At 27.4% G+C, this 21,297-nt stretch overlaps 2 protein-coding genes across 11 annotated transcripts in view; both read left to right on the top strand.

Annotated features, from left to right (window-relative positions):
• LOC111677792 (bifunctional heparan sulfate N-deacetylase/N-sulfotransferase) overlaps window positions 1-6,519 on the top strand; it is a 69,369-nt gene extending 62,850 nt beyond the window's left edge. For all 3 annotated transcript variants that reach the window (XM_046953299.1, XM_046953297.1, XM_046953298.1), the window contains exon 6: window positions 6,250-6,519. In XM_046953299.1, the coding sequence (XP_046809255.1) occupies window positions 6,250-6,352 (103 nt within the window). In that variant the 3' untranslated portion in view covers window positions 6,353-6,519. The remainder of the gene's footprint in view (window positions 1-6,249) is intronic.
• An 8,578-nt stretch (window positions 6,520-15,097) lies between these two features.
• LOC111681413 (calcium uniporter protein, mitochondrial) overlaps window positions 15,098-21,297 on the top strand; it is a 126,843-nt gene continuing 120,643 nt past the window's right edge. Inside the window, exons 1-3 of one of the 8 annotated variants that reach the window (XM_046953067.1) lie at window positions 15,098-15,428; window positions 15,696-15,886; window positions 16,054-16,507. In XM_046953067.1, the coding sequence (XP_046809023.1) occupies window positions 16,379-16,507 (129 nt within the window). In that variant the 5' untranslated portion in view covers window positions 15,098-15,428; window positions 15,696-15,886; window positions 16,054-16,378. Of the gene's footprint in view, window positions 15,887-16,053; window positions 16,508-21,297 lie in introns of all 8 variants that reach the window. The other 7 variants (XM_046953065.1, XM_046953070.1, XM_046953069.1 and 4 more) reach the window with 7 other exon arrangements.

The following is a 21,297-nucleotide window of genomic DNA, read 5'->3' as shown; positions in this document are numbered from 1 at the left end:
GAAAAAAGAATAATCGTTTCATTTTTTTATTTTTAAATCTCCTCCAGTTGTTGTTTAGTTGTTGCACGACGAACGCCACCACTTCTCTTTCTCTCTACCTCCCAGTGACTGGCAGACTGACACTGCTTGTTTAAGTTTGAGCCATCCAAAAATGATGGATGTGTCTACATTTTTAAATGAGAACTATTTTTTACTTTCCTTTTTACTGTTTCCCTAACTTGCCTTTTTCATCTTCTCAATTTTGTTTTTCATAAAGGAATGTAAAATGTATCATTACGTCGAACTGACAAGGGGTTAAAAGAAGTGGGAGTCGTAACAATAAAGAAACTGTGGCAGTATAAATTATGGAGAATGAGGAAAATGGAAGAGTTGAAATTTTTTAAATTTATTCAGGGTGTTACAAATGATTTCTATAAATAGAATATTTAAGGTTTCCATGGATACTATGTGACACTGTTTTTTTGCTCTTTAGCTTTGAATCGTAACTAGTTGCAAAAAATCGTTTTAATGAATTGTTATATTTAGTTAAAGCTGAATAGATAAAAAGAAAGATAGATAGATAGATAGATAGATAGATAGATAGATAGATAGATAGATAGATAGATAGATAGATAGATAGATAGATAGATAGATAGATAGATATAGATAGATAGATAGATAGATAGATAGATAGATAGATAGATAGATAGATAGATAGATAGATAGATAGATAGATAGATAGATAGATAGATAGATAGATAGATAGATAGATAGATAGATAGATAGATAGATAGATAGATAGATAGATAGATAGATATATAGATAGATAGATAGATAGATAGATAGATAGATAGATAGATAGATAGATAGATAGATAGATAGATAGATAGATAGATAGATAGATAGATAGATAGATAGATAGATAGATAGATAGATAGATATATAGATAGATAGATAGATAGATAGATAGATAGATAGATAGATAGATAGATAGATAGATAGATAGATAGATAGATAGATAGATAGATAGATAGATAGATAGATAGATAGATAGATAGATAGATAGATAGATAGATAGATAGATAGATAGATAGATAAATAGATAGATAGATAGATAGATAGATAGATAGATAGATAGATAGATAGATAGATAGATAGATAGATAGATAGATAGATAGATAGATAGATAGATAGATAGATAGATAGATAGATAGATAGATAGATAGATAGATAGATAGATAGATAGATAGATAGATAGATAGATAGATATATAGATAGATAGATAGATAGATAGATAGATAGATAGATAGATAGATAGATAGATAGATAGATAGATAGATAGATAGATAGATAGATAGATAGATAGATAGATAGATAGATAGATAGATAGATAGATAGATAGATAGATAGATAGATAGATAGATAGATAGATAGATAGATAGATAGATAGATAGATAGATAGATAGATAGATAGATAGATAGATAGATAGATAGATAGATAGATATATAGATAGATAGTAGCAACAGCAGCAACATCCTTATCATCAGCTCGTCAACTCTGCATCATTCTCTAGTCGGTTGCGTCATCAACATTATTTTCGTTTTGTGCTCTTTGTTTCCTTTTTAGGCGTTGTTGTTTTTCTTTTAGTTCCGTTTCTTGTTTTTTTTTTTTTTTGTTCTTATTTTCGGTTAAAACCTTAAATGTTCCACAAAACTATTTCAGTCAGTTTGCTAAATAATACGGGTTGACATTAAGTCACAAAAACAAAATCACCGTTACTGGAAAGCAGTGGAAACAGCAAAAAGCAGCAACAACTACATATATTTAACATAAAAAGTGAAAGATTTAAAATTTTTGGTTTTTTCCCCATCAGTTTTTTTGGTAATATGTAAATGTTTCATTTTGTGATTTTTTACTCAGTTTTTCTCTATTAGCATACTTTAAATATTCGTTTATGCCATCGTATCTGCATAAAGTAAATTTAAATTATATTTAAAATGAGAAGAAAAACAAAATCAGCATAAAGGTTTATTCCTGCTAAAAGTTTTAAGTAAATTTGGATATTTTGTATGTGAGTTGTTGTTGTTGTTGTGGTGATGGTTGTTCCTGTTGCCAGTTTACCTTTCATAAATCATTATTGTTCATAAGTTATGAGTGTATAACATGTCAATAGATGTGATGATGAGTTTGAAAAGTGCGAAATCGTGTCATAATGCCTGACATCAGACACGCAAGAAAAATTTTTCATTTCATTTTCATGTTTTTCCGTTTTTTTTTCTTTATTGAAAACTTTTATCTCTCTATAGTTTGTTATGTTTTTAGCAAACTATAGTTTATTGTGTTTTATTTTATGGAGTGTTTGTGTATGTGTGGGTATGAAACATTATTTGATGGGGAAATTTTCTCAAACTAAAGGTTAGGGTTCAATTTTTTTCAGGTTAAAATTCATTGACTGTCAATGGGATGTAAATAAATCTTGGAAGTCAATGGAAAATATATTAATATATTAATCAAAAATAAACTTCTTAATCTTTATTATATAAAATCGTCTTTAGTAAAGTCAGCTCCGTCAGATAAGTCAATATTTTCAGCTATACATCGATCTATAATCTTCTACATTGCATATCCAGTTTTAATTACAAATCAGTATAAAGTCTAAAAAGTTTTAGGCAAACATCTCTCTATAGACATTATATATCTGTGTTAATAGTCTTGACATTCGTTCAGATTTTAGTCATAACTGATCTATAGCTTTAACTACTGATCAGTTCATTGGTTGGTCACTATTGAACTCAAGTAATAAGTCTATATGCTTGACAATTGATCAGTATGCAAATCTGTCTGTAGACTAGTAGTCCTGACTATAGATCAGTTTGTAAACTTGACTATAAATCAGTTATGCAGCCGAATATTGAGTATAGACAAGTATAAAGTTCTAACTATAAACCGATCTATATTATTGAGTGTTGATCGTTAATAGATCGTTGACTTTAGATCAATTTATAGGCAAGACTACAAATTGATATGTTAAACTAACTGGAGATCAGTCCACCGCCATGACTATTGATCAGTCTTGAGTACTGACTACAGATCAGTTTGTAATCTTGGCTATAAGTTTGCTGTATAACTGTTGATCGTTCCGTCTTGTATATACGTATAGATCATTGTATCCTGACTTTAGCCCTTGACTATAGAATTCTTCTTATTATTGACTACAAACCAATTTCGTGAGATTATAGTCTTGACTATACAAATCGGTTTATTTAACTAACATTTGTATAATCTATCGTATTAACTATTTTAGTCCTAGTTGTAGACTTGTCTATAGCCATTTATATTGATCAGTCTGAAGTATTGACTACAGATCAGTTTGTAGTCTTGGCTATAATTCAGTTAGACAGATCACTCTTTACTATTGACCACTATAAAGTTCCAATTATCTATAATCTTTATTGTTGTTTGTTCTGTCACGTTGACTAATAATCTATATCCAGACTAAAGCCGCCCTTGCTTTTTATTCTTGAATGCAGATCAATTTTTAAAGTTTTTACGACAGCTCAGTCTATAATCATGACTAAAGATCAGATTATAGTCTTTCTCTCAGTCTATAGTCTTAAATATAAATCAGTCTATGTTAACGACTAAAGAGCAGTTTATAATCTTCTTGACTATAGATCGGTATATTTAACTAACTAGTGATAGCCTGTATAATCCTTAGTATATACTATTTTAGTATCAACTGCAGACATGTATATAGTCATGACTATTGATCAATCTGTAATATTGACTTAGCTATATAGATCGTTTTACAGTCTTGACTTCCGCTTTGATTACAAATTTCTTAACAAGCTACCGAATTATTTCCAAACGTAAATTTTTTCTAAATCACTGTACGTATGATTTATATGATTTCATTCAAATATTCAAAATATTACTCATACGCCTACAAACTTAAATATTTATAAATGGAATGAAATGAAATGTTATAATAACAATAATATTTTAAAATTATTAAAATAAACAACTAATTAAAAAGTGATTAATGCATGTTCTGTCTTTTATCTTTTTATACATAATTATATCTCACATTTCTTTCTTTTTTGTTTTCGCCTTTAAAAATAAAGTAGGTTGATGAGTTGTGGTGGAAAAAGATGAAAGATTAAACGATTGACGGAATGAATCCATAAGATTATGAAAAAAAATTAACGCTTGCATAATCTTTATTATTGAAATTTATTAAAGAAAAAATAAATTATGTCTTTTTCTCAATTCCTTACTTCAACGGAATGTATAATAGAAAAAAAGATAAAAGTATACAAAGTATATATTTTATTTTATAATAAGCACGTTTTGTTATACGTTTATGAATAAAATTGTTGAACCTCTTTAAAATTCTATTTTATATTGTTTTGATTGTCTGCGAATGAGATAATGCTGGGGCGGAGGGGGCAAATGTATAAAGCAAATATAACTGGTTGTTTGACTTTAGTTATTGAAAGACTACAATTCCAAGTAGATACACTTTAGAGGGCACTAACCAAACAACCATTCTTTTAAAATATAGTTTATTATTTTTTTCTCATTTTTTTATATATAAAATTTCTCTTCTATTACAACTGCAGTCGCTCAAATGTAAATGAATGGGTTAAATGTCGATGATTCTACAAATATAAATACATATATATATTTTTTTCTTGTTTATTGCCTTTAAGTATTCTTATTAGCAAAGAAGTAATAAGCAAGAAATAAAAAAAAAATATTGTAGTTTTCTTTTTGAGTTTTATTAGAAGATAAATAAATATATTTTTCTTTTAGTCTTAGGAACTTACTTAGTTAGATATTTACTACTGTTGCTTTATTACGAAATAGCTACGTTTATTATATAATTTTTTTATAAAATTATTATTAGTTAATGGATTACTTTTTCTGTTTATTAAAAAAATTTTCTATTTTTAAAAGAAATTACATTCATCTGTTTATTAATGTAATTAAAACGATATTAACATTTGCATTTATATACTTTAAATAATTAAGAAAAATATCGAAAGTTATTTAATTGATGGAAAAAAAGTATTTACCATATAGACTATTGTCTTGACTATAGATCAGTCTATAGTATTGACTATAGATCAGCCTATAGTCTTGACTATAAATCAGTCTGCAGTCTTGACTATAAATCAGTCTATAGGGTTGACTATAAATCATTCTACAGTCTTGACTATAGATCAGTCTTGACTAAAGATCAGTCTACAGTCTTGACTATAAATCATTCTACAGTCTTGACTATAGATCAGTCTTGACTAAAGATCAGTCTATAGTCTTGACTATAGAACAGTCTTGACTAAAGATCAGTTTATAGTCTTGACTAAAGATCAGTCTATAGTCTTGACTATAGATCAGTCTATAGTCTTGACTATAGATCAGTCTTGACAATAGTCTAGACTATGGATCAGTCTTGACTAAAGATCAGTCTATAGTCTTGACTATAAATCATTCTAAAGTCTTGACTATAGATCAGTCTATAGCGTTGACTATAAATCATTCTACAGTCTTGACTATAGATCAGTCTTGACTAAAGATCAGTCTACAGTCTTGACTATAGATCAGTCTTGACTAAAGATCACTTTATAGTCTTGACTAAAGATCAGTCTATAGTCTTGACTATAGTTCAGTCTTGACTAAAAATCAGTCTATAGTCTTGACTATAGATCAGTCTTCACTAAAGATCAGTCTTCACTAAATATCAGTCTATAGTCTTGACTATAGGTAAGTCTATGTCTTAGATCAAAGTCCAATCTATAACCTCGACTATAGATCAGTAAATAGCCTTCACTATAGATAAGTTTATAGCCTTAACTATAGATCAATCTATAGTCTTGACTATAGATCAGTCTATAGGTTAGACTATAGATCAGTCTATTGTCTTGACTTTAAATCAGTCTATAGGTTAGACTATAGATCAGTCTATTGTCTTGACTTTAAATCAGACTGATCTATAGTCAGGTTTGACTATAGATCAGTCTATAGTCTTGACTATAGACCACACATTGTCCGGTCTATACATTAGTCTATGGCCTAGATTAAAATACATGATGTGGTCTCTACATACGTCTAAAATTTTGACTAAAGTCTTTTGTCACTTTTTATGATCTATAATATGTTTTACAATTTTTAACATTTCTTGTTTAATTTTTGTTAAAAAAAAAAACTATTTCTTCCATTTGTTTTATTTGTGTTCATATATTTTCTTTTTTTCTTTCTCTTTTCAGATATTATTTAAGTCATAATACAGCTTTAGTAAAACTTTTAAAGAAACTCGGAGCACGTCCTATTCCACAGTGGCTTAAAGATGACCTGTCAACGGGTACGTGATAGCAGCAGCACAAGTTACGTAAATTGCGTGCAAGATTGAGAAAACAATTGCAACGATTGTTAATCTTTAAACCAACATCATTACAACTAAAACAGCAACAACAACAAAAATCACTTGAAGAAATTCACGAAATTCATCAACAAAAGTCACACAATCACCATAACAACATAGACCACTATTATTATCATCATCAACAGCAGGAACAACATTTAGACGAACAAGAAGTTGAACATGAACATGGATACGTGGAGGAAGAAAATCACCAACATCAACTGTCAAATAATCATCTTCATTATCAACAACAATTATATGAACAGCAACAACAACAACATCATTATCATCAACATTTTAAGCGTGAGCAACAACAATATAAGAAAAATAAATTTCTACAGCAGCAGCAACAACCTGAAAAGCATACTAATGATTTGTTGACGCCACAGCAGCACCAATCACCACCTGGTTTATTAAATAAGATGACAATGTCAATGATGATGATGTTACCAATACATTTAAATCCACCTACTCTTACACCAACAACTTCAACACCAACGCAATCTGTCTCTTCTGTATTGTATCGACGACATCACAACAAAAATTATAAATATAATACAGGATTTACAACATTATTTTAGCAGGAATTATAGACAAAACTTTGCAAATGAAATTAACCTACAAAAAAAGCTACTAGTTTCTATAAGTCAAAAGAAAATGTTGATACAAAGAACATCTTTCAATGGAGATGACTTAAAACGAAAAACTATTTTCATTGTTGTCAATTATGCTTAATATATAGTACATATGTAATATAATTGAAATAATTGTTACATCTTTAATATTTTTTTAAATGATGTCTCTAACTAACTTTTCTCTTATATGATTTTATTTTAATTATTTTAAAATTTAGAAAATGTTTATATAAATTTAATACTTACAAGACTCTTAGTAGAAACTTTATTAAATATTTTTATAAATTTTTTTAATTTTTCTTATTAAAATATAAGTTAAATGTTTTTTTAATAAATTCATACCAAAATTTTATGTTATCTAACAAAATGGTGTATTTTTAAAAATTTGTTTGAGAATTTCAAAAGATATATATAATATAACAAGAAAGATCAATCTCTGATCTTACAGACTATTCTATAATCTAGACAAAGTATTAGTTTATAGAATTATTTAAAGATTATTCTTGACGATAGATCTGGTTATAGTCTTGACTATAGATCTGTCTATAGTTTTGTGTATAGGTCTGTCTATAGTCTCGATTATAGATCTCTCTATAGTCTTGACTATAGAAATAGATCTGTCTATAATCTTGACTATATGTCTGTCTATAGTCTTGACTATAGATCTGTCTATAGTCTTGACTATAGATCTGTCTATAGTCTTGACTATAGATCTGTCTTAAGTCTGGACTATAGATCTGTCTATAGTCTTCACTATAGATCTGTCTATAGTCTTGACTATAGATCTGTCTATAGTCTTGACTATAGATCTGTCTACAGTCTTGACTATAGATCTGTCTTAAGTCTTGACTATAGATGTGTCTATAGTCTTGATTATAGTCTTGACTATAGATCTATCTAAAGTCTTGAATATAGATCTGTATATAGCCTTGACTATAGATCTGTCTATAGACTTGACTATAGATCTGTATATAGACTTCACTATAGGTCTGCCTACAGACTTGACTTCTTCTGTCTACAGATTTGACTACGTCTGTCTACATTCTTGACTATAGATCTGTCTATAGCCTTGACTATAGATCTGTCTATAGTCTTGACTATAGATCACTCTAAAGTCTTGACTATAGATCACTCCATAGTCTTGACTATAGATTACCCTATAGTCTTTACTATAGATCACTCCGTAGTCTTGACTATAGATCACTCTATAGTCTTGACTATAGATCACTCTATAGTCTTGACTATAGATCACTCTATAGTCTTGACTATAGATCACCCTATAGTCTTTACTATAGATCACTCTATAGTCTTGACAATAGATCACTCTACAGTCTTGACTATAATTATGTCTACAATTGAAGCTCTATATTTACTATAGATCACTCTGTAGTCTTGACTATAGATCACTCTATAGTCTTTACTATAGATCACTCTATAGTCTTGACAATAGAACACTCTACAGTCTTGACTATAATTATGTCTACAATTGAAGCTCTATATTAGTCTATTGTAGAAAATGTTTATTTATCATTTCATTAAAATATCGATTATTTTCACTACTAGATATTTTCAATAATTTAACAAAACACTTCAAATCTTTTCGTACCTAAACAAAAAAATGCACGTTTGAGATTTCTAACAAACAATTAGAGATGATCAAAAAGCATGTACCGTTACTTTGACATTCTTATTTAAAATATATTGAATTACAATACGATCGTAAACTAAAATCAGTTTAGAATAAACAACAAAAAATCAAATTAAATCAATGTCATGTCTAGAGAAAAAAATAAAGATAATTCTCATTCAAAACAAATATTCTCCTGCATTTATATAATAATAAAAAAACAACATGTCAACACTGATGACCACACTTAACTATATACGCCCAAACAGTAAACTGTAGATTAATTACTTATAAATAAAAAACAAAATAAGTATAAATAAAATAAAATGCATACAAAATGAATTAAAATATTAAGTAGAATATAATTATGTTTGAAAAAACAAACTGCCTCATTAAATTTTCCCTTGTTTATGCATAATTTGTTTTACTCTTAATCGCTAAATATCCTCTAGCTTTATCTACCAAAACAATACTTCTCTCACTCTCTCTCTCTCTCTTTAACACTTCAAAAAGAAACACTTTCTCTTACTTTAACACTCCTTTAAGCATATTTGTGTAAAAATAGAATAAAAACAAATAAATAAATAATTGTAACTGTAATTATAATTCTGTATGTATGAATATGTATGTGTACAAAAACAAAACAAAAAAAATAACAATAAAAATAACAAAAACCACATTACTACTAATATTTTAATGGAATAGTAAGTACGACAACAAAAATAATTACAAAAACAAGCTTACAAGTGGCTGATGTTTGAAAAAAAAAAACAAAATAAAGAAAAACAAACAGTAAATGCTTGCAAACAAAATAATAATAATAAAAAAATTATTAAAAAATATAAAATTTAAAATAAAAACTAAATAAAATTTAAGTTAAATATTGTAGATTAATGCTTGTAAATAGTAAAAGAGAGAATATATACATGTAGCATACTAAATAAATAACAAAAAAACAGCAGACATTTAAAACAACAAAAACAAACAATATAAATAATTGAAGAAAAAATAAAACAAATAACAACAATAATAAAGAAAAATTATACATTATAAATGCAAATAAAATTATAATGTGTATAAATTTTCATTTAAATTTTTACTTCTATGTGGAAAATTTATTTAATTAAAAGTAAGTACAGTGGCGTTTAAAAGTTATGCAATGGTGAGTATTTCATAAATTTTTAACTTTTTTCAACATTTTTAGAGGACCCCAGATATCGGCGAGATCCAAATCTTCAATAATTCTGTTACTTTTTGAGTTTTCTATAATAATGAACTAAGAAACATTAAATTAAGAATGTAGAGCCTGGATTAGACAAAAACTCATCAAAGGGGATGAGAACATTTCAATGGGGATTTTTTGGCACTTTTTCGTTCTACAAAAGGTACTTTTTGAATTTTCTTTAATATTAAACCTAAAAACATGAAATTTTGTATGTAGTGTCGGAATTAGGGGAGAACCGGAAAAACTTTTTTGGACTTTTTTTTTTTTTTTTGTTTTTAAAAGGTACTTTTTGTATTTGTTCTAATATTGAACCTAGAAATATGAAATTAAGCATATATAGCCTGAATTAAGTGAAAACCCATAAAAGGGAACTTTTTAGTACTTTTTCGTTTTTCAAGAAGTACTTTTTGAACCCGGATTAGACGAGAAGAAATCAATGGATATTTTGGGTACTTTTTAAATTTTCTATAACATTGAATCTAGAAACATGAAATTAAGTATGTAGAGTCGGAACTTCGTAAGAACTGTTTGGTACTTTTTTTGTTTTTGAATTGGGTACGTAGAGTCTAAATTAGGTGAGAACCCGTAAAAGGGAACTTTTGGGTACTTTTTCGTTTTTCAAAGGTACTCTTTTAATTTTTTATAATATTGGATTTAGAAACATAATTGGATTTTAAGCATGTTGAGCCTTGTTTTTTTAACACACCATGGTGAAGGGTATATAAGATTCGGCACAACCGAATATAGAATTCTTACTTGTTTGTAAATATTTCATTCGACCAAATTTTCTTTCTATAGAAATATTTGACAAATTTTACCTTCTGTAGAGAATTTCTCTATCTTTAGAAAATTTACAACCAAATTTTCTCTTCATAGATATAAAATATTCAACCAAATATTTCTATAGAAAGTATTAGACCATATTCTTTAAGAGAAAACTTTCAACTAAATTTACTTTCTATAGAGATTTTTTTATCAAATTTTCTTTTTATAAAACATTTTCAACCATAATATTCCTTCTACAGAAAACTTACAACCAAATTTTCTTTTTATAAAAATGACTCGACATTTCTATATACAAATTTTTTTCTTTCTTCAGAAAGTATTGGACCAAATGCTTTTTGACTAAATTTTCTTTCTATAGAAAACTTTCGACCTTTTTACTTTCTGTAGAGAATTTTTGAACAAATTTGTACTCTACTATTCTACAGAAAGGTCAAGAGTTTTCTATGAGGTGAAAATTTGGTTGAAAGTTTTCTATAAAAAGTATATTTGGTCTAAAATATCCTATAGTAAGAAAATTTGTTCAAAAATTCTCTACAAAAAGTAAATAGGGGCGAAATTTTGAAAATTTTCTTTTTATAGAAAATATTATAACAAACTCTTTTAGGGAAAACATTAACTGAATTTTCTTTCTAGAGAAAACTTTCAACCAAATTTACTTTTTGTAGAGAATTTTTGATCAAGTTATCTTTTTATTAAGAAGTTTCGACGAAATAGAATAGAAAATTTTCAATAAAATGTTTTCTTTATTAAAGCTCTTAATCTTTCTGTGGAAAAGTTTCCACAAAATTTTGGTTTAAAAGAAATTATTGGATCATTTTTTTTTTGGGAAACATAAAATTACGTTTTTAGCAAATTTTCTGATTATATATTATTTTCGACCAAATTTACTTAATGTAAAGGAATTGTGTCGACTACATTTTCCTTCTATAGAAAGCGTTCGACTATATTTTTACTTATGACCAATTTTTCTTTTTGTAGAGAATAAATAAATATTTTCTATAAAAAATATTTGTATAAAAAAAATTACCAAATTATCTTTCTTTAGCAAATTTTCGACCAGTTCGTTAGTTAACAGACAATCTTGGCATAATTTATTTTTGTTTTAAATAATATTTTAAATAATTTCTTTTCCCGTCTATAACAAATGTTATGAGATTTGTTTTTTTTTCATTTTTTTCCGGAACTTTTACAAATGTTTATACAATTTAATTTTAGTTGTAAATAACTTAAGGATAGAGCGTTTAAAGTTAACCCCATGATATTTGTATATATGAGTGTAAGCATGTACATTTACAGTTTTATGTAATTATTTTTAATTATATATTTTTTGTTATAAATAAAACAAATAATTAAAAACTTGTATTGGTTCGGTGTAAATATTCCCTAAAGCATTTTTGAAATATGCATATTTTGAATTTTTATGAGCATGTTGGTTGGCGCTGGCAATTTTTGTATATAATTAAGTGCAGGTAATTTTATTTAAATTATTACAAAAACTACACTGAACAAAATTATATAAATAGTTTATGAATTAATATATAATCTGAAGTAATAATAATATAAAGATTTATTGTGTGATTAATTTATTCTGAGTGTATAATAATATTATATGCTGATGAGTTCATTTATATTACAATTACATATTTAAATAAATAAATAAATTTAATGAAAAATTTTTTTTCTTTAATTTATAAACACAATTTGTTTATGGTTTTGGTTATTGTTTTTACATTGTGGTGAAGGAATATTACGAGAAAAAAATTTGTTTAAAAATAATATTTCATATATAAATGTTAGTTAATTTAATAACAAGTTATTTTAATAAATTATAAAATCAATAACAACAACAATTTATTTATTTAAAGTGTGAAGAGAAAAGGGTGGCAAAGCTAAAAGTTGCCAAGAAGAGGATCTGGTCTGTGCGTTATATATCTTTAAAAGAGATCTATCTATCTATCTATCTATCTATCTATCTATCTATCTATCTATCTATCTTTCTATCTTTCTATCTATCTATCTATCTATCTATCTATCTATCTATCTATCTATCTATCTATCTATCTATCTATCTATCTATCTATTATTTTATCTATCTATCTATCTATCTATCTATCTATCTATCTATCTATCTATCTATCTATCTATCTATCTATCTCTCTATTTATCTATCTATTTATCTATCTATCTATCTATCTATCTATCTATCTATCTATCTATCTATCTATCTATCTATCTATCTATCTATCTATCTATCTTTCTATCTATCTATCTATCTATCTATCTATCTATCTATCTATCTATCTATCTATCTATCTATCTATCTATCTATCTATCTATCTATCTATCTATCTATCTATCTATCTATCTATTTATCTATCTATCTATCTATCTATCTATCTATCTATCTATCTATCTATCTATCTATCTATCTATCTATCTATCTATCTATCTATCTATCTATATATCTATCTATCTATCTATCTATCTATCTATCTATCTATCTATCTATCTATCTATCTATCTATCTATCTATCTATCTATCTATCTATCTATCTATCTATCTATCTATCTATATATCTATCTATCTATCTATCTATCTATCTATCTATCTGTCTGTCTGTCTGTCTGTCTACGTATACAGCATCTGTGTCTACTCTGGCAATTTGACTAATGAATGCTAAAGTTTTTACTAGTAAGAACTTATTAGGCTACTATTATGTAGTCCAGACCATATGTAGTAGTCATTGAAAAATATGTTGTTAGGTAAGTAATTACAATTTAAAGTCATTGCTCAGTTTTTGCTGAGTATATATCTGTCAGTCCCTGTTTGTTTCTTAACATTTTCATAAATATTAAAATTTCACACAGTCATAACGATTATTCATCCGCATTATTAATTTTTGGATCTTTTCCAAATATTTAATCCTTCTGTATAGTTAAACAATAATATAATTATGATTAAATTTATTTTGTGTAAATATCGGCTTATATTTATTTACATGTTTTTTTTTTCAATTTATTCATATTAATTTTAATTAAATATATAAAATGATACTAGTAAAATAAAGTTTTTTATCTTTATCAATAAATGTGTAGTTTTTAGGTTTTCACAAACAATTTTGTGTCTATTTTAATTGAAATTGAGTTATTAAAAGTTGTGATTTATTAAAATGATTGTTTATTTAAAATTAAATAAACATTTGTTAAAAATAATAAAAATAGCTGCAAGTTTACATAGTTGTAGATGTGTAATGTATTATTATTTATAATTAAGTTAAATATGCATAACTTATAATCACAATGGTCCTTATTTGCAAATATTAAATAAACGTTTATTAACAAATTTTGAACATTAATTAGGTTTTAGATTTATGTATAGTCAACAAACTTATGAGCAGAAGTTCATTTACAGATACATATGTATATTTGTTAGTCCAAAGACCATTAGATCAGTTTACTGTCTTATATAAACTGCATGCGGAAATACAACATTTAGTAAAAATTGTCAGTTTCGTTAAATTATTTATTTTGATCAGTATTTTCTTTTTCCATGCTGCCAAAAACACCTCTTTACACATAAATTATTGAAAATATACTAAACATACAAAAAAAATTAACGGAAATTAAACTTTTAACATTTTAAAAAAGCTCATCAAAAATTTCCCTTATAAATGGCAATATTAATTGAAATATAACTTTCCGTAATCTATAAGATTGTTCCCACTGTTAACGTAACATTTTAGCTTTAAGTCATTTCACAATGTTATGCTAAAGTTCAAAAGCAATAATATGGCTATAGGTTTGAGTCTTAGCTAATGCTGGATAAACTGTTGTACCATCGGGCACTGTTGTATCTGTTTATGATATTCCTTCTTTGCATTTGGTGTATATTTCGTTGATAAGGTAATACAGGTATAAGGTACACTTAGGACGTTAAAATATGGGTTGAAAGTTCAATCTATCTTAAAAACTTACTAAATAAGTAACTAACTAACTAACTAACTAACTTACTAACTAACTAACTAACTAACTAACTAACTAACTAACTAACTAACTAAATAACTACTAACTAACTAACTTACTAACTAACTAAGTAACTAAGTAAATAACTAGCTAACTAACGAACTAACTAACTAACTAACTAAGTAAATAACTAGCTAACTAACTAACGAACTAACTAACTAACTAACTAACTAACTAACTAACCAACTAACAAACAAACTAATTACCTTTCCTCGGTAAAAAGTACTAAATGTGAAGCCAAAGAAACCAACACTGTTTACAAACTTAAAGCTTTTTCCATATTTGACATTCAAATGTTTTTGTTGTAACATCCTATTTTTAGCAACGCTGTATTGTGTGGCCGACTGTCAAAATAAGTAGTATTATGACTTGTTGTTTGTATGATTTTTGTTGTTGTTGCCCCGTGTTTTTTTTCTTTTACTTTTGTCACAAATGAACAACTTGCGCCGTGAGAATAAAAACACAAAACCTATTAAAATAAAAAAGCTAAAAAAACAACAACAAAATTCACGCAATTGGGAGAATCTTAAGAAAGAACAAATTATTATTAAACGCTGCCGATATTGAAAGAAATTGTTGTGTGAATTTTTAGTGTTTGTCTAGTAGTTCGTTGGTACAAATCATCGACTCTCGTCCGTGTCTCGTGTTGTCTGGTGTCGATAAATCGAACGTCAAAACGTGTGTGTTTGTTGTTTTTTGTGTTATTTATTTTTGTTGTTGTTATTGATGTATGTTTAAGCAAAATTAATAAAAAAAATATATAAAGTGATTATTATTGTTGTTGTGATTTTTGTAAGATTTACGGTATTATCTAAAAAAAAAAACACAACAACAATTATAAAAAAATAAAATAAAATAAAGCGGCCGACGACACTTGTTTCGCAGTCTTCAATTATTGGAATTATTGCCGCATACGCTGAATACACACATACACACACCCGCACATGGGTGAAATAAAAAGAAAATTTATTTAATTTTTGAAGATTAAATTATAGAAAAATTGGAAAAATGTGTTGCAAAGATATAAAAGAAATTTAAGAAAAAATTTTATTACTAAAAAAAAGAAATTTAGCTAAACGCTGCAAAAGAGCAAAAAGTTAATTTATCTCCTCTCTTTCTGCTCCCCTTCAGCAAAAAAAAAGAAAAACAAGAAAACAAAAAATTAAGTGCGTGAATTGTTTTTGCTGTTAGTATTTATTTTTTTGTTGTAAAATTAGTAGCAAAAAGTTAAATTGTTGTTTATATCTTATTCTTATAAAAAAAATGAAATTGTTTAAATAAAATTTAATATTAAAATTAATCTCTAAAATAGTGTAATATTAATATCTAAAAGAAAAAAGAAATTCTCTAAAGTCTAGGTGTGGTAAATGTGTAAATTTTTTCCAGTTTATTTGCGCCCAGAGTCTAAAATCCAACAAAAATTTATTTATAAAATTAATAATAAAAATTGTGTTGCAAAAAAATAAAAGATGAATCAACAGAGTGTTTAACAGCAAACATCACATCACTTAAAATTATTAGCATTATTAAACTAACACTTGACGTCGACGTTATACTCTGCAGTAGCAGCAGCAGTAGCAGTTAACCGCAAAACCAGTAACAAACAAAAACAACAGTTAATAAACAAAAACCCAAAAAACAAAGCTACCAAAAGGCAACAAACAATTTACTTACTACAATGGCAGCGGGCGTATGTGCAACCACAAGTATCCGCATGTTAATGCGGCATTCAAGGGATTTTACACTTTACACGCGTCGCAGCCCTGGTCTACGCATTCTGCCAACAGTAACAACAACTATAAATGTGGTAAGTTGTAAGAGAGAGAATTGTTTCTTTGCTTTTGTTTTTATTTTGATTTTTTTATTATTTATTTATACATAAATATATATAAATATTATATTTTTTTTTGTACAAAGAATGTTTAGCTTTATATACCAAAACATTATGTACATAACTACAGGCACTTATATACCTATAAAATATGTATGAATATACATATGTATGTACATTAATATGGACTTAACACATGTTTAACTATATTTATAAACATAATTCTTTCTTTAGATGATTTTTTTATATAAAGCATTTAACCTCATGCGTGGAAATTATAAAGACAAAAAAGTTTAATAATAACAACAATATGAAAAAGTATAAATATGGTCGACCATATGACACCCTATAACAGTGAAAATGTCGATTATACCTTTTGAGGCCCGATCGTTACGAAAATCCTCAGTGTAATTTAGATTCAATATGTCCGATTTTTCTGGACATTTACGATTTTATTTATGGGAAGTTTATTCTACATCCTTATTAGAGGTGCTACTGTTGTGAAACTTAACGAGAGCTTGCAAATTCTAGATCTCAGATCATGATTTTGCATCTCCGAAATTTGCTCGATCCTTCTTACATTTATTGTAACAGATTTGGTATTGCAATTTAAAAAGTATTAATGATCAAGGTGGCAGAAAATCAAAAAAAGCTCTACCGGTCGTTCCCGAAAGTCTTCAAAGAAAAACATTTATGTGTCAAATTTTAACATAATTAAGCTGAATCGAAGCAATAGTAGTGTCACAAGGAAATGTTATCGTATTGAATAACCTGACAAACGGAATGTAATCACTCAGTTTAGTGAAGGGAGTAGTCTCAATTCGGTAATACATACTATGACAATGAATATCTCAACAAACAGATAAGACAATAGGGATGTGTTTTTCTCAATTTCTAACGATCGTACTTGATACACAACAAGTTCAAGAATGAACTTGCGAACCTGCAAACTCATCATCCAAAGTCTTACATTACTACTTTCCTAAACGTTTAAAATACTAAAACGTCTTGGCTTTAAAATCATAATTTCTGAATTTACTATAGGGTCTATCAATTCCAATTTTGTTATAAAGATTACTTACGATAAGATAGAGAACTACTACTAACATCTAAGGTATTTTCTAACAATTCCTCGACATTGGTTGAAACAATCACGTACTAGAGAAGGATGGGTCTCACACCAAAATGTTTCAGTGCAGTCCCCAATTGTCATCTGTGTATTCGACTATAGTACCGTAAGACTTATACATATATGCATATGTACTTGCATATGAACCTACTACATACGTATATCATTCCTTTGTGGCCTCCGGTAACTTAGTGGTTAGAGTTCTAGTATGGTAGACCGGAGGTGGTGGGTTCGATTCCCACCTGAGGCACTGGTTAAGGAGAGCACAACAAGCCTATAGAGACTTAGACGTATTTCTTCTAATTTAATGTTTATATATACATCCTCCTTTCAAACTATCTAACTATATCATTCCTTTGACCAATATTATCAATCTACGATTTCTCTTTATGACAACATTCACGACATAAACCATGAAGATATCTTATTTATTCCCAATATAGACCAAGTCCTGCAAATCACAGATTTACGTAGAGAGATAAGTGCTTTGGTTAAATCACAATTGCAGCATTTTGATATACCGATTTTCTTCCTACACTCCAAGATTGGAATAACTTTAAGAGAAAGTCAATAAAAGTACGCTAAGTGCAGGTCCACAGAAAGATATATCAATCATTTCTCTTGCGTTATGTTTAGAGAAATTAAATCAATGCAATTAATATGTTGTTGAAATAAAAGTTTATCTGTATAGACACCAATAAATCTTTAAAAGATAATTAAGAAAAAGCTTTTCATCTAAAATTTCCATTTGTGAACCGGTACTAACAGAATCCCTGTGTCTCGTTAACTAGATTGCTAGTCTTCAATAAGTGTTTAAAACATCTATTCATTACTATGATTATATTTTGACTTTTCTAATGATTTGAGTAGTGCTGAAATCGAATCTCAAAATATAGATTACGATATCTCGAAGTAGAAAGATGATGTGTCAGATGTTAAGCTTTTGTTTTAAAGCTAATGGAATGTTAATGGCATAACAAATTTTATTAATAAAGTTGTCTTGGCGCTAAACATCACATAAAATGCTTCAAATTTCATGGCATTAAAGCTTGAATGCCAGATTTGGATTTGGCTCTACTCAATGGTTTAGAAAAGTATTACTTACTCTCAGCGCACATAATTTAAAATTTTATTATTATTTTTTTTTTTGAATTTGTGTTATAAGTTATTCTGCTCAAGTATTTTTAAAAACTAATAACCATTAAAGCTTTAAAATTTACCAAATAAACGTCATCGTTATTTTTATTTAATAGTATAATTTCTATTAAAGTTTATTGAGAAACTTAAAGTTCTTATCGTCTAATTTACAACTTATTACAAAAAGCTCTTTTTGTTAGCTTTTAAATAACAAATTTCAATAAATTATTTAATCATTTGTTCTAATACGTCGAAAATATTTTGAAATCTTTAAACTTTATTTAAAAAAAAAAAACAACTTTAGTAAATATCTTGTTTATATCTTCTTTTTGTTTTGCTTTCAAATTTCTTTATTTAATAACTGGTTTTAATTTATTGTTAATTTTTTGTTTATAAACAATTTTGTATGTTAATTACTAACAATTATATAAACAGGCTGCTGTTATTTCTATTGATTAACAATAGATTTGTGGGATGTGAAAGAATTTTATTTTAATTTTTTTTATAGAATCTTGCCAGACAGACAGAACCTTGACTAACACGTGAAATATTTGACAATTTTTTTTTTTAATTTTAAAATTATGTTATTGTTTTTTTTAATGGCTCATAAATTAAATCTTTTTGCAATTATTTCTCTGTTGGTTTTAAATTGGTTTATAAAACCGCACTAAACTTGAACTATTTTGTGAATTTCTTTTTAATTTGTTGTTGTTTTTGGGTTTTACAAATTTTTGGAAAATAAAACGAGTAGTCCTAAATTGTATTGGGTAGGAGAAAAAGTAGATTTCAAGTAACTTTACACTAGACTCAATATGTAAACTTTTCTTATTTTATCGAAATTGTAATGTGGAATCACCTAATCATGATTAAATCTGGTAACAGAATTTGGTCTTCCTGACAGTCTTCGATTAAGAATCAACCTTTCATAAAAACTTTATTGCATTTTAAACTTAAGGAAATTACTTTTACTCCGCACTAACACTTTTCCATTTTTGCTTACTCAAACATTCTTTCATATAATTATGCTTTTTGGCCTAATGCCAAAACAGATATTATTTCTAATTTTTCTTATTTTTTATTTTTTGTTTTTGTATTTTCAATCTTATTCTCTTCATTAAGTGTTAAAAATATTCCCATTGTTGGTTAAAATTATTAGATGCCAAGACCCTTTGCTCCTGTTTGATTTATTGTCTGAATTTTAAATTGTTATTGGCGCAATGACAAAAAAGAAACAACTTTTCTCATTTAGTATTTTAATTCTAAGATTAGTTGTAAAAGATTTTAATAAGAAAATGAGAAGTAAGAGTGGCTCGTTTTTGGGATTAAACAACTATTTTAAAATAAGTTATAAATTAATTTTGCAGAATTTTGATAGAAGGAGAAAAACTCTTGATAGCAAAAAGTTTGAATCTCCTCAAAATAAGCAAGTATGATGGTACGTATTCAGAGTGGACACAGACGTGCGGATTCAGACAAATGTAGAGCATGTGGAGAGGACAGTGAAACTTTGGTGCACTTTCTTTGCTAGTGCCAGGCATTTGTCGAAGTTAGATCTAAGTATTTCGGAAGTGATATTATTCCGAAAATAACATTCTTGACTAACACTGATGGGAGATTCTTAGGAATTATGTTCAGGAAACTGAGTTTCTGAACACTGAAAAATAATTCATTCAGTAAACTTTTTAAACGATAAGGAGCGGTAGCGGCTTAGGTGTATTTCTTCGTATTTGATGAAAAACATGACCTAGTTTTTTTGGGACGTCACAATTTAGCGTAAATCAGAGTATTCTCGCAGAAGGTGTTCAGGGACCTCATTACAACTTTCTGTCTGATTTTGGACAGTGAGTGAGTATAACCTTAATATGTTGGAGTTGAGAAGAAGGTAACTATCAATGGTCATTTTTTCGAGATTTAATTATCGGTTTCACAGCTATAATAATGGCGTAACTTTTAGCCCGAATAGCTGTAGTAGTTTCAGCACTTTTGTTATCCAAGGGAATCAACCTTACAAATTTGATCATAAATAAGAATTCTACAACGATAAAATCTTCTGCGATTGCAGATTAGGAATCTGTTGAGGGAAAGCTCATACAATCGTATATACATTAAAATAAATGGATCCCAATAATTATAAGAATCAAAAAACCAATAGCCAAGAGTATCGAGATCTTATTGTGTGAAAGACAAAGTCAGATCATCTTAAATGTTTTGCAAGTGGTAATACTAAACCAGTTGATTTCTTTTACTACTGTTGCCTATTAAAAGTTAGGTATATAGCCTCAGTTTAAAGAAAATCTTTTAAAAGATTTAACAAAGTGCCGTCTGATTTCAGAAGACTTTTCGGTCTTAAGATTTTGGAGTTTAAAGTGTTTACATAAATACCTTTCTAAATGATTTTGCAGTAAAAACTCCATTTTTAAAACAGCGCCAAGACAACTTTATGACAATATACTATAAGTCCTATCTCTTCAATTTCAGATAAAAGCTTAACTTCTAAGAT

The sequence above is a fragment of the Lucilia cuprina genome, chromosome 5, assembly GCF_022045245.1.
Source record: "Lucilia cuprina isolate Lc7/37 chromosome 5, ASM2204524v1, whole genome shotgun sequence".
Lineage (NCBI taxonomy): Eukaryota > Metazoa > Arthropoda > Insecta > Diptera > Calliphoridae > Lucilia > Lucilia cuprina.
The sequence above is the reverse complement of the archived record's forward strand: the minus strand, read 5'-3'. Positions and strand labels throughout refer to the sequence as shown.